The sequence below is a fragment of the Capricornis sumatraensis genome, chromosome 8 (genome assembly GCF_032405125.1).
Source record: "Capricornis sumatraensis isolate serow.1 chromosome 8, serow.2, whole genome shotgun sequence".
Taxonomy (NCBI): Eukaryota; Metazoa; Chordata; class Mammalia; order Artiodactyla; family Bovidae; genus Capricornis; species Capricornis sumatraensis.
The window spans coordinates 44,938,040-44,952,397 of record NC_091076.1 but is presented as its reverse complement, the minus strand read 5'-3'; the positions used below and the strand labels follow the sequence as shown (position 1 = coordinate 44,952,397).

General features: G+C 42.2%; 1 protein-coding gene across 1 annotated transcript; it reads right to left on the bottom strand.

Annotated features, from left to right (window-relative positions):
- Window positions 1-5,039: 5,039 nt before the first annotated feature.
- Window positions 5,040-10,461, bottom strand: LOC138083532 (upstream-binding factor 1-like protein 1). Its single transcript, XM_068977392.1, has 2 exons — window positions 10,458-10,461; window positions 5,040-6,382 (listed from the first exon to the last, which is right to left on the bottom strand). Exons 1-2 carry the CDS (start codon window positions 10,459-10,461, stop codon window positions 5,040-5,042), a joined length of 1,347 nt encoding a protein of 448 aa, XP_068833493.1.
- Between the last annotated feature and the right edge of the window lie 3,897 nt (window positions 10,462-14,358).

Genomic DNA, 14,358 nt, shown 5'->3' with positions numbered 1-14,358 from the left:
ACTTTGCCTACACCATTTTGTATAGTCAAGCTATGGGTTTTCCAGTAGCCATATATGTGGCTATGTGAGAGTTGGACCATAAGAAAAGCTGAGCACTGAAGAAATGACTCTTTCAAATTGTAGTACTGGGGAAGACTCTTAAGAGTTCCTTGGACAGCAAGGAGATCAAACCCATTAATCCTAAAGGAAATCAGTACTGCATATGCACTGAAAGAACTGATGCTGAAGCTGAAGCTTTAGTATTTTGGTCATCTTATGCAAACAGCTGATTCATTGGAAAAGTCCCTGATGCTGGGAAATATTGAGGGCAGAAAGAAAAGAGGGCATCAGAGGATGAGATAGTTGAATGATATCACCAGTACAATGGACATGAAATCGGGCAAACTCTGGGAGACAGTGAGGAACAGGAAAGCCAAAGAAATAAGCAAAGGGTTAAGAGATGCTCTTAACAGAAAAAGAATGTGCGGGAAAATTAAGGTTTTGGATCATAAACAACACAGTGCTTTTTTAAAAAAACCAATAACTGGAGATTGATGAGGTATAACCTGAAAAGAGAGTATTAAATCAGGGAAGGCAGCAGTTGGTTTTCAACGAGAGTTTCTTTATTTCTGACAATTGTTTTATAAGAATCTACCCAGGGAAAATGCCAACATGTGGGTCTCAAGCCCACATGCAGCCTCAAAAATTGAGGTGCATATTTGATTGTATAAATACATATCCCCAAAAGTTTCAACACCTCCCTGAGTCTGCATTTCCCCTTGCAATCCAGCATCCCCACAGGATTGATTGTCTTTCCTTTCCGTTCACGTTGACCTGATGTTTGAAACCATGGGTTGGTTTTCTGTTCCTGATGCATCTACTGCCTAGATTTTAGTTTGCAGGTGACCAGAAGTAAACTTTGACAGATGCATCCAGCTAGGCAGGAGTGTAACAGTGGTACAGAAAGGGCTCCTGGGGATTAAATGTCTTATTGCCACAGTGAGGACACAGGTTGGAGCTAAGCCAGATGCACCTTGGATGTCTTAAATCCCACATAATCTCAGTGAGTTTATCTTGAAGCTGGATGAGTCGGCCCAGGTGGAGGGGTCCATGAGGGCTGCTGCTCTTCTGAGGGGCAGGATCAAACTCATCACTTAACTTGCTCATCCCAGTGGTGTGACTCAGAAGCTTCTCCAGAATGGCCAGAAAGGACATTTCCACACAGAATGAAGGTCCCAAGCTTGAACAGTGTCTCACGGCAGACAGGATGGGCTCACGTTGGGACTCTGTGATCCCACACCAAACTAAGTTCAGTTCCTGGAGAGTGGCTGCAACTTGTTCCAGAAGAACATGGAGGACCTCAGGACTAAAGTCCATCATGGTGACCCCACTCAGATCCAGACCTTTGAGCTGATGCATGTTTGGGCTCTGGGACAGATGGGGCAAGTCTGACTCTGTAAGCTGCCAGTTAGTTACTGCCAGATGGGCCAAGGGGGTCCTTGGGCATCTAGGGAGAAAGCAAGCAATTAGGTCTGAGAATTCAGGTTGGCATCTGACCTAAACTTATCAGATTGGTGATTTGCCTAAAGACAAGGCCCTACTAACCACCTCCTGAAGGCCAGTACCCAGAATGGCCCATCTAATTTTGGCCTGGCAGTACCTTTGTTCATTTCCTGCAAACCTAGAAGTCAACTCTGAATATTCATTGCAAGCACTAATGCTGGAACTGAAACTCCAGTACTTTGTCTACCTCATTGGAAGAGCCAACTCATTGTAAAAGACCCTGATGCCTGTACACCAATGGCTGATTCATGTCAATGTATGGCAAACACCACAACAATATTGTAGTTAACCTCCAATTAAAATAAATAATTTAATTAAAAATTATAACTAATCATAAATACTGTTAAATATATACTATTATGCAGGAAAAAAAAAAAAGAAACCAGATCCTTGGAAAGATTGAGGGCAGGAGAAGAAGGGATTGACAAAGGATGAGATGGTCGGATGGCATCACCAACTCAATCGACATGAATTTGAGCAAACTGTGGGAGATAGTGAAGGACAGGGAAGCCTGGCATGATGCATTCTTTGCAATCACAAAGAGATGGACACAACAGAGCAACTGAACAGCAACTCAGTTCTACTTTCAGTCTTCTCCTAAGCCTTTGCTCGGGGATAAATATTTCACTTGTCATTTCAGTAAACAAAGGATGTTGCAGTAAAAGGCAATTATGCACTGCAGTCCCCCAAGACAGTGTGCCCTGAGAGGAATTCAAAGAGAGGAAAACAGGATGGTGTCCTGAGGGAGTTAAAATGCATATCATAAGCATGACTTCAAAAGTCCAGATTCTTACGTCTTTTCATAGAGAAAAGCATGAAAAGGAACTTCTCTGGGGGTCCTGTGGTTAAGAATTCACTGGTTAGCACCGGAGATACAGGTTGGATCTCTGGTCCAGGAAGACCCCACAGACTGTGGAGCAGCTAAGCCCAAGCACCATGACTACTGAGCGCCCGACTAGAGCCTGGGGACCATGATCACTGACACCCACACCCCAGTCCCACGCTCTGCGATGAGACGCCACCGAAAGGAGAAGTCAGCACTTTTCAACTCAAGAGTACCCTTGCTCGCCACAACCGGAAAAGGCTGCGCTCAGCAAGGAAGACCCAGCACAGCCAAAAATCAGCAAACAAATAAAGATTATAGAAATAAATAAATAACAATTGTTTAAAAGCATGAAAATCATTAATTTGAGATGTATCATGTTCATCATCCGCAGTAATCTTTTAATGCTTTCTGAATGTTTTTTCAGCCTGTGACCTTTGGAACTCTGGCTCCCCTTATAACTTTCGAAGAGTTCTTCAGAGCCACCTGAGAAGACACCTTTCTGGCTACAATCTTCTGTAAAAACACCGAATAAAGCATATTTGCCATGTTTTCGTTTGTTCTTTTATTTTTTGTCATTTGCCCTGCTCTTCCAAGACCTTTTCCCAACCCACAGTGTCTTGTCCCCACTCACCTGAGTTCCAGGGGTTACATGGAAACTGTAGACTAAAACATGAGTCACCACCTGAAAGTAGAGGCATTTTATTTCATGGGAGTATTTAAGAGCCAAGCCCGGGCTTCCTCGGTGGCTCAGAGGGTGAAGAATCTGCCTGGAATGCTGGAGATCTGGGTTTGATCCCTGGGATGGGAAATCTCCTGGAGGAGGAAATGGCAGCCCGAGAATCCTGAGAGGTGAGTCCCTGACCCCTGCTTTCCTCCTGCTGCTGCCTGTCCTTCCACAGTGCAGGGGTCAGAAGTGCAGGCTGGGCAGGCTCTGGGAAGGAAGGTCTAATGACGTGGAGAACGTGGGTCCCACGGCCAAAGAGGCAGAAGTGTCTCTGGGGTTGAGCTGCTAGACTCCTGGCTACAATCCCATTTCTAGAATAAAAGGGAGAAGTTGTCTGGCAGGCGGTGAGCAGTACTCCGTACTGCAATACAAAGAAGTTTCTTTTAAACAGTTTTTATTTGTATTGCAGTATAGCCCATTATAATTCTGTGGTAAGTCTTCCCTGGTGGTCTAGTGGTTAAGAATCTGCCTTCCCATGCAAGGGACAGGGATTTTATTCCTGGTCCCAGAAGATCTCACAAGCCCTGGAGCACTGAAGCTCACGTGTCACAACTACTGAGCCACTGCTCTAGGACCCTGCTCCAAACTCAGGGAAACCACTCCAGGGAGAAGCTGGAGCACTCAGTTGCCCCAGCTCCCCCTAACTGGTAACATGCCCTGCACTGCAAGAAGACTGAGCTCAGTGAAAAATAAGTAAATTAATCTGTAAAACAAAAAACAATGGAGAGAAGAAATAATATTCTGGTAATTTCAGGTAAAGAGCAGAGGGGCTCGACCATGAATATACCTGTGCCCATCCTTCCCCACACTTCCCTCCCATCCAGGCTGCCACACAAAATTGAGCAGACTTCCATGTGCTCTTTAGTGAATTCCCAAACTGTATATTCATGAGGAATAAAATATTCCACTAAGTCATCGTGGAAGAAGAGGAAGTCCCAAATTAAACACTTTTCATATACAAGAACAATACTTGTGTGATACTAATTGTCCATGAGAATCAAAAATGAAAATAGCCAGCAAAGTTTAGAAAAATAAAGTTTAATAAGATGACACTAGCTTTAAATACACTTTCAAATACATCAATAAACCAAATAATAAAAATGTGTCATAGTGGCAGATGAATTCCCAAATAGTTTAGTAACTGTGAATTAAAATACTGACACACAAATAATACAAGTCCTAATATAATATAATACAATTTGAGTCTATGGTAAAAACATGTTTTACTTACAACCTGGATCAGGAGGAAGGGGTTGGGGCAGAAACTTGCAGAAATTCAGACATGGCCTGAAAACTCAGGGCCACTGGCTCAGAGGAGGCTGGTTTTAAGGAAAAGCTAATTCAGGTGGAGGGGTTACACATTTTTAATTTTGAGGTTTTGATCAGTGAGAAAATCTCATGGACAGTTAATGGGATGCACCCACATGGAAATGCTGCTGCCCATGTGCCGGCCCCACTTCCAAGGTAAGGAAGGGCCAGCTCTCACCTCAGAGAGAAGGGCCAGAGACATCAGGGTCTGACACTTTTCTTTAAGGCAAGTCTCCTACTTCCAGTCAATCAGATCTTCCCTCCCCAGCTCATTGCCTGAGTCCTAAGGGAAAGGTCACAGAGAAGGGGCTCACAAGACCCTGGAGCCCCTCACACGTCTGGCAGGCAGAGGGTGAGGAGAGCAAACTTTTCCAGTTCAGGGAGCTCAGTCTAGTCCAGGGTGCCCCGCAGCCCAGTCAGCTCAGGGTTTATTCCATGAGGAGTCATTGCATTGACTTTCTCTCGGGGTGAACGTGGGGTAGATGGAGAGGCCACAAATTACAGCACAAGATGCCTTCTTTCCAACAGGTCCCACTTTGCATGAAGAGGGAGGGAAAGAAGGAAGGCAATGAAATCATGGAGAGATGAGCCCATCGACTTTTGCTGGAAAGTGCTGTCCCTTTGGGTTGTGAACTAAACTCAGTCGGAATCTGAGTCAGAAGAGTCCCCTGAGGAGGATGAGCTGGAGCTGGTGTCCTCCAGTTCAGAATCTCCATCTTCATCCTCACTGCTAGGGGCTGAGGAGCGGCTGCCTTCCTCCTCTTCTTTCTCATTTTCCTCTGATCTCCCTGAGGCAGGAGAATGTTCTCCAGTCGTGTCTGATGATGCTAACTCTGCAGCCTGAAGCCCCGGGTCCTCCCTAAGTCTTCCTTGCAGATTATCTGATGATGGGGACTGCAGACCCATCCTTCTAATCTTGGGGTTCGGGCCCCCCATCATGCTCATGTTCTTACGCTTAGCACAGGTCACCTCTCTGTAGGCAGCATATTCTTCAGGAGACAGAGTCCTGAGCCAGAGATCAAGGTCCACCTTGTACTGTGTCTGCAGTTCCTCCGCCTGCTTCTTATAAAGCTCCTTCTGGTCCTGGGGGACCCGCTGCCAGCGTCTACTGATCTCCACCATGCGCTCCCTCGGGGGCACCACTTTCAGCTCCCTGTTCGACCAGAGATCTTGGTGGAACTTGTGATAGCCATTCACTGGGGGCTTCTTGGGCTCTCCATGGAATTTCCACTTCATAGGTAAACTGTTTTCTCGGGGAGACTTCACCTTTTGAACATTCTCCTGAAAATTTTCTGGCACTTTCATTTCACTTCTTTGGGGGACACCAGATTTCTCTGGGTTTTGGATCAGATCAGGGTGCTGTTTCTCAAGATTCTGACTGTATTTCACCCTCAGCTGCTCAGGGTCCTTCCTGTGTTCCTCAGACAGAACCCTGGTCAGCTCCTGGTTGCTTATCTTGGGATGTTTTTGGATGTACTGGGGTCGCATAACTTGAGAAATGTGCCGGTATGCTGTCAGGGACTTCTTGAACAAATAAGCATGTTTCTGGTGTTTTCTGGTGTTTTCTGGTGTTTTCTTGTGTTTTTTGGAAGGATTGCTAACATTTTCCTTAGCTTCCAGAACTAATTCTTTCAGTGTGCGAAACTTTCTCAGCTTATGGGAAACCTCTAACCATTTGAGTTTGCACATTTCCCCAGAAAAATCTTTAAAAGCTACTTTTCCCCAGTCCATCACTGACTGGGTTGTTTTGAACGTGTGCCCATCACTGGATGGAATGCTTTTCTCCATACTTTCCAGTAACTGCACAATGTCTTCCTTGGACCAGTCATCTTGGTGTTTAGGCATCACCATTTCTAGGTCTTTGGGACACTTATGTGATCCCAGAAACTCATACACCTCAGCAGAATCTTCAGCTTCTTCACTCTCAAGATTCAGCAGGTGAGTTATTTCTGAAGTCCTGCACTGTGTGTGATCCTCCGTTTCTGTGGAGAAAGAAAAGGAAAGTTACTCTCCTATGTGACACAGGAGAGAAACACAGCCAGCTTGGAATACGTCCCTTCTGTCATTTCATTTACTCTCAAGAATATAAATGAAAACCCACCCATCCTCTGAGTTGAGAGTCCTGTTGAGCATTATGAAGCTTCTTTCACAATTAAAAATCCTCAGGCCTGACCCCACCTTGCCTTCCAGTCTCATCACAGTGGTTTTTACATAGAAGTGAATAAAGCCTGGGAACTCACTCAAGGGACAAAGGATGAGAGAAAAGGAAGGGAAGTTAAAAATAAAAATGCCTGACAAGCAAAAGGGCTTTAAAATAGCAATGAGATACCACAGCACATGGACAAGAATTGTCAAAATCCCAAAGAAGGACCAAGTACTGAGAGGATGGAATATCAGGAAATTTGATTCATTTCCTAAGGCGATGAGAAACAATACAAGCCTTCTGAAAGAGAATAAGGCAATCTGTTACAAAACTAAATATCCTCCTACCACATAAGTCAGGACTCATGCTCCTTTGTATTTGCACAAATCATTTGAAAATCTATATCCGTAAAAAAAAAAAAAGACTTGCAATGGGATGTGTATAGCCACTTTGGTCATATTCACAAAACTTGAAAACAACCTACATGAATAGATAAAGAAACTCTGGTACATCAAGGCCAAGAAATAGTACTCAGTTCTAAAAAGAAACGAGCAATCAAGCCAGCAAGAGACATGGAGTATTCTTTTATTCATATCTATAAGCTAATGAATGAATGAATGAATGAAGCTAAGCTGAAAAGCATACATAAGTCATGAGTCCAACTATAAGACATTCCAGGAAAAAGGAATATATGGGGAGAAAAGAGAAATTTATGAGGACAGTGAAATAAACTTTGCTTCCCAGCAGTTAGAGTGATGGGACTGATGAATAGGTGATCACAAATGACTTTCAGCAGTCTAACACTTCCAGATATTATAAAGCTGGATACTTGTCACTGTATATCAGTGAAAACTAACAGAATGCACAACACCAAGAGTGAACACTAATGTGAAACCATAGACTTTGTGTGACAATGAAGTGTCAGTTGAGGTTCCTAAATCATAATAAACACACCACTCTTATATATAATGTGATAATGGAGGGGGGAAGAAACACGTGCTTATTCTGGGAGCGCAGGATGTAGACAGGAATTCTGTACTTTCTGCTCATTGTTACTGTGAATGCAGTCTTCTCTAGAACACTAACTCTCCTTAGGATTCTGAGCATAGCTCCCTCCTAAGAAAAGTCCAGATGGCCATAGACTGAATGTGCAGTTGAGATGATAAATGATATAATTCATCTAAGAAACACATAATAGATATAATTCATCTAAGAAACAAGTCATAGAAGTGCAAAGGGAAGATGAAGAGAGGAGAAACGTAAACATGTGTATGTAATGATTGAAAAAGAATTTAAGTGGTCAATGTTTCATTTCTGGGGAGGTCAATAGACATTATAATAAGACATATTAAATACAACTGTATACAACAAGACTCTTTCCTGTGACTCAGCTGGTAAAGAATCTGCCTGCAATGCGGAAGACCTGGGTTTGATCCCTGGGTTGGGAAGATCCCCTGGAGTAGGGAAAGGCTACTCACTCCAGTATTCTGGCCTGGAGAATTCCATGCACTGGATAGTCCATGGGGTTTCAAAAAGTCGGACATGACTGAGTGACTTTCACTTCACTACTTCACAATAAGCCAGGGACTCTTTGTTTTGGCTGAGATAGAAAGATGATGAAACATGTCTCATTGGAAGCTCATAGAAATGAACAAATAGGAACGCTGACCTGTGGAGGAGGCGCAGGTACTTCAGGCGCTCGCAGGGGAAGCCCTTCTCTGCACGGGTCTCCTGCACTCACACAAGAAGAGTCCTCTTACCACCTCTGACAGAGCAACCTGAGAAACAATGACACATCACACACAGTGCATACACGCAGTCATCTACACTAAACACAGGTACTTACATTCAGTGTTCTATTTTATTCTACTAAAACTCAGTCCCTTCTATCTCTAATAAAAATGACTCTTAAGCATAACATTAATCTTTGTTTAACTACAACTTTCAGTTCTGAGAACTCAAACAATTGAGTTTTCTCTTCTCTTTGACAATGACACTCTTCATTTAAGTGACCTTAATATAAGCGGAATCCATTTCTTTGATTAGCACATCAACACACTCCCAACCATATCAGATTTGCTCTACTATCAGAAAAGTTTTCCTGTTTGGAAACATAGAAATTCCAAGTCACAATGAGACCAGTTCTGGGACTTCCTTGGAGGTTCAGTGGCTAAGACTCCATGCTCCCAGTGGACAGGACCAGCATTTGGTCCTTCATCAGGGAATTAGAGCCCACATTCCACAGCGAAGTGTTCACCTGCCAAGACACAGAGTTCCTGTGTGGTGACTACGAGTTTGCATGTCCCATCTAAAGGTCCCTCAAGGTGCAAGAAAGATCTGGCACAGCCAAATTCATCAAATCCATCAATCAATTAACACAGAGTTCCATCTAATATTGTAGTTGTTTAGTCCCTTAGGCCTGTGTTACTCTTCTGCAACCCGTTGGAGTGCATCCCAGCAGGCTCTTGTCCATGGGATTTTCCAGGCAAGAATACTGGGTTGAGTGGGTTGACATTTCTCTCTCCAGGGGACCTTGAGACTCACAGATCAAACCTGTGTCTCCTGTATTAGCAGGCAGCTTCTTATACTTGAGCCGCCAGGGAAGCCAGCCATCTAATATATTGTGCTTCAAAATAAATGACTGAAGTTAATAATAAGTTTTCACTTCTATATCATAGTGAGTACAGAATTTCTTTTTCTTTCAGTTATTTGGTGTGTTAACAATTGTGTTCAGAGCCATCATCAGGTCTGGATTGCTATTGGAAAAATTAAAGGCAGAAATCCCACCTTTTCCTTACAAATATATTACTCTTCATGTTCTACAGCACAGTTTTTCATTCAAATTTTAGGTAGCATGCTAAATGGAAAAACTGTCTAGGACTTCCCATTAAGAAATTCATATTTTCCTTTTTATATCATGGAATCATAAGTTTGTAGAATCACTCATGTTCATTCACAAATTCCAATGATTTGAAGTTAAGTCTATAGTTTCAGAGTGAATTCTAAGTAATAACATAATTCTTATGAAGTAGATTTTTCATTTGCTTAAGAAATTCTTAAGCCTGCAACTGCTAAATTAAAATTATTCTTTTTAATTTTTGAGGGAAAGAAATATGAATCCATCTATTCAGAACGATTTACTCACCAGAAAGTTGTAGATTTGGTCTCCTCAATGCTGGTATGAAAATCAGTCCCATCTAGTCAGGAGTTCTGTATTCTCTGGATGGGTCAGCAGCTGTAACTTTCAGAGCTGTTCCACGGTCCAGCCAACTCTGAACAGAAGAAGTAGTGCATCTGAGATCCTACAATCAAGACCCTTGAGGCCCCTTCCTGATTAGATTACCACAGTTCCCTTGGATAAACCCAATCAGCACTAACTGCACTAAATCTCTCTCTAATCTCTGTATGTTAATAGAATCCACAACTGAAGTCCCAGACCTCATCACTGATTTTATATTGAACACCCATTCCTCTCTGATTTTAAGGATCCTGTATTCTCCTTAAATTCAATTTTTCCAATAGTCATGTATGGATGTGAGTGTTGGACAGTGAAGAAAGCTGAGCGCCAAAGAACTGATGCTTTTGAACTGTGGTGTAGCAGAAGACTCTTTAGAGTCCCTTTGACTGCAAGGAGATCCAACCAGCAGATGGACTTTAGGATGCTTTTTATATATGCATTCAAATCCTTAAAATGTATATTTGCCTTTGACCCAGTAATTCTAACCTTGATAAAACTTCAAAGAAATTCACTGAACAAAACCTTGCTTTAACTATTTCTCTCTCTACTGGATATAATCTATGTACAAAGCAAGGAAAAAATATTGAGGTTTTTACTTCTCCCAGAAAAATCTGAGACCTCTTGAATTTAGGACAACATTCTTTCATTTTGTTCATGAAGTAGTGAATTAACGCGCCCATTGTGCTAGTGACTCAGTCGTGTACGACCCTCTGTGACCACATGGACTGTTGCCGCCAGGCTGCTCTGTCTATGGGATTCTCAAGGCAAGAATACTGGAGTGGGTTGTCATCCCCTTCTCCAAAATGTGCCCCTTACCCTCTCCCAAATTATGTCCAAGTCCCAACAGCCAGTATCTCTTTAACTTTATTTTTAGAATAGAATTTGTGCAGACATAATCAAAGTGAAGGTACCACGACGAGACCATCCAGGATAGAGAATGAACCCTAAATCTGCTGACAGGTGTCCTGATGAGAGAAAGAAGAGGGATGTTTTAGATGCACCAGAAAAGGTCCTATAAGGAAGCAGAGATTCAAGTTAAATGTCATAATTTGAGGATTGCCAGAAGCCAGCTGGCACTGGAAGAGACAAAGACAAATTCTTTTAGAGCCTTTGAAAGGAGTACGGCCCTGCCAACACCTTGATTTCCAGCCTGCAGATCTGTCAGAAAATACACTGGTTTTAAGCAACCCCAAGTGGGGTCGGGTGTTGTGGGAGCCCTAAAAAACTGATTTAAAAAAAAATGGTGTCTTCCAGGGACAATGGTGGGAGAAGGCAATGGAAACCCACTCTAGTACTGTTGCCTGGAAAAATCCCATGGATGGAGGAGCCTGGTAAGCTGCCATCCATGGGGTCGCTAAGAGTCAGGCACGACTGAGTGACTTCACTTTGACTTTTCACTTTCATGCATTGGAGAAGGAAATGGAACCCACTCCAGTGTTCTTGCCTGGAGAATCCTAGGGACGGGGGAGCCTGGTGGGCTGTCATCTATGGGATCACACAGAGTTGGACACGACTGAGTGACTTATCAGTCGCAGGGACAATGGCTAGGCCTTCATTCTCTCAACTTTGAGGTCCTTCACCACCTGCTCAGTCCAGTCCAGTCGCTCAATAGTTTCTGACTTTTTGTGATCCCATAGACTGAAGGATGCCAGGCTTCTCTGTCCTTCACTAGCTTTTGGAGCTCACTCAAACGCATGTCCACTGAGTCTGGGATGCCATCCAACCATCTCATCCTCTGTCATTCCCTTTTCATCCTGCCTTCAATCTTTCTCGGAGTTGAAGTCTTGACTAATGAGTGAGTTCTTTGCATCAGTTACCCAAAGTATTGAAGCTTCAGTTTCAGCATAAGTCCTTCCATCAAATATTCAGGATTGATTTCTGTTATGATTGACTGTTTTCATCTCCTCTCAGTGCAAGGGACTTGCAAGAGTCTTCTCCAAAACCACAGTTCAAAAACATTAATTCTTTGGCATTCAGCTTTGTTTATGGCCCAACTCTCACATCCATACTTGACTAGTAGGAAAACCATAGCTTTGACTAGATGGACTTTTGTTGGCAAAGTAATGTCTCTGCTTTTCAATATGCTGTCCAGGTTGGTCATAACTTTTATTCCAAGGAGCAAACGTCTTTTAATTACATGGCTGCAGTCACAATCTGCAGTAATTTTGGAGACCAAGAAAATAAAATTTGCCACTGTTTCCATTGTTTCCTTATTTCTATGTCATGAAGTGATGGGGCCAGATGCCATGATATTCGTTTTCTGAATGTTGAGTTGTAGGCCAGCTTTTTCACTCTCCTCTTTCACTTTCATCAAGAGCCTCTTTAGTCCTTCTTTACTTTCTGCCATAAGGCTGGTGCCATCTGCATATATAAGGTTAGTGATATTTCTCCAGGCAGTCTTGAATCTGGCTTGTGTTTCATCCAGCCTGGCATTTCACATGATGTACTCTGCCTATAATTTAAATAAGCAGGGTGACAATATAAGGCCTTGACATACTCCTTTTGCAATTTTGAACCAGTCTTTCCATGTCCGGTTCTAATTGTTGCCTCTTGAACTGCATGCAGATTTCTCAGGAGGTAGGGCAGGTGGTCTGCTAGTCCCATCTCCTTATGAATTTTCCTCTATTTGCTGTGATCCACACAGTCAAAGGCTTTAGTGCAGTCAACGAAGCAGAAGTAGATATTTTTCTGGAATTATCTTGCCTTTTCTATATTCCAGTGGATGTGGCAAATTGATCTCTTGTTTCTCTGCCTTTTACAAATTCAGCTTGAGCCTATGGATGTTCTCAGTTCATGAAGCCTGGCTTGGAGAATTTTGAGCATTACTTTGCTAGCCTGTCAGGTGACTGTAATTTGTGTGATAGTTTGGATATTTTTGGCATTGCCTTTCTTTGGAATTGAAATGAAAATTTATCTTTTCCAGTCCTGTGGCCACCGCTGAGTTTTCCAAATTTGCTGGCATATTGAGACCAGCACTTTAACAGCATCACCTTTTAGTATTTGAAATAGCTCAGCTGGAATTCCATCACCTCCACTAGCTTTATTTGCAGTGATGCTTCCTAAGGCCCACTTGACTATGCACTCCAGGATGTCTGGCTCTAGGTAAGTGATCACACCATCATGGCTATTAGAGTCACTAAGATCTTTTTTGTATAGTTCTTCTGTGTATTCTTGCCAACTCCTCTTAATATCTTCTGCTTCTGTTAGGTCCATACCGTTTCTGTCCTTTATTGTGCCAATTTTTGCATGAAATGTCCCTTGATAGCTCTAATTTCCTGAATATTTCTATTTTTTTCCCATTATGATTTCCCTCTACTTTCTTGCATTGATCACTTAGGAAAACTTTCTTATTTCTTCTTGCTATTCTTTGGAGCTCTGCATTCAGATGAATATATCTTTCCTTTTTTTCTGTGTCTTTTGCTTCTCTTTCTCAGCTGTTTGACCATGTTCCTGTAGAACTATGGATGGAAGTTCATAACATTGTTCAGGAGGTGGTGGTCAAAACTATCCCCAAGAAAACTATTTTTAGGCATTGGATTAGCTCTTGATATATGGATTAACTATTTTAGTATTCTCAGCAATATTCACTAATTTTTACCCCCAGTTTATTAAGAGGATATTTGACATACTGTGGGTAAAATGTTACTGAAAATCACATATGGAACAAATGTTTGATGCAAGACTTAAAAATAGATATTACTGGAAGATTAAAAAAAAAAAAAAACTTTTATCTCCATGATTACCAGTAAGGTTTTATTTTTAACTGAACATAGCAAAAATTCATTGTACCCGGATCAGAACTCACCTCAGTACTGTTACAGAAGTTCTCTCTCTTGTTCAGTAAGTAACTCTGTTAAATTCAGTTCAGGGTTTAGGTGCTCACCTCCTGGTGGCAAACACCTTCAAGTCTCCACAGTCCAGTCAATTCTGAAGGCAACAGCTCTGGGCTCTGAAGAAGAATGAGCTTGGATCTTTGCTGGACGCTTTATATATCCTGTGAAGACCAGGTCCACTTCCTCAAAATGATAGGTTTATCAATCCTGCACCAAAGTACAGTAGCACATGATTAGATTTTTCAAGAATTGTAAACACATCTAGATGGCAAGGATTGAAGTCAACCTTTCCAAATTTACTTAATCCAATTACCATAATCCAACCTCAGGTAAAGAATCACAGGTTGAGTTCACACTTCCAATCCATGAAGTTTGGTTAATAAATGAACTCCTCAATTATAAAAGTCACATCTACATTTATAGAAGTTTATTATTGTCCTAATTGAAGTAACCCACTAGTTTTGGTTACCTGTCTGAATTTGCCAGCATTACTTCCTGGATATTTCTTCAGGAAGAGGAGTTCTTCACATTCTGTCTTTCAACCCAGAACAGTCAAGCTCCCCAATAAAACCACTTACTACTCTTGCCTTTTGCTGTTTGATGGATGTCCTCAACCCCTTCAGAACTAAAGTCTCTTAAATTTTATTCTTTTCATTCAGTTTTCCATGAAATTCTTCCCTCTGAGGCTTGTTTTGGTTAGACACTATTGTTTTGCTCACACACTATTGTTTTGCTCTGGCTATA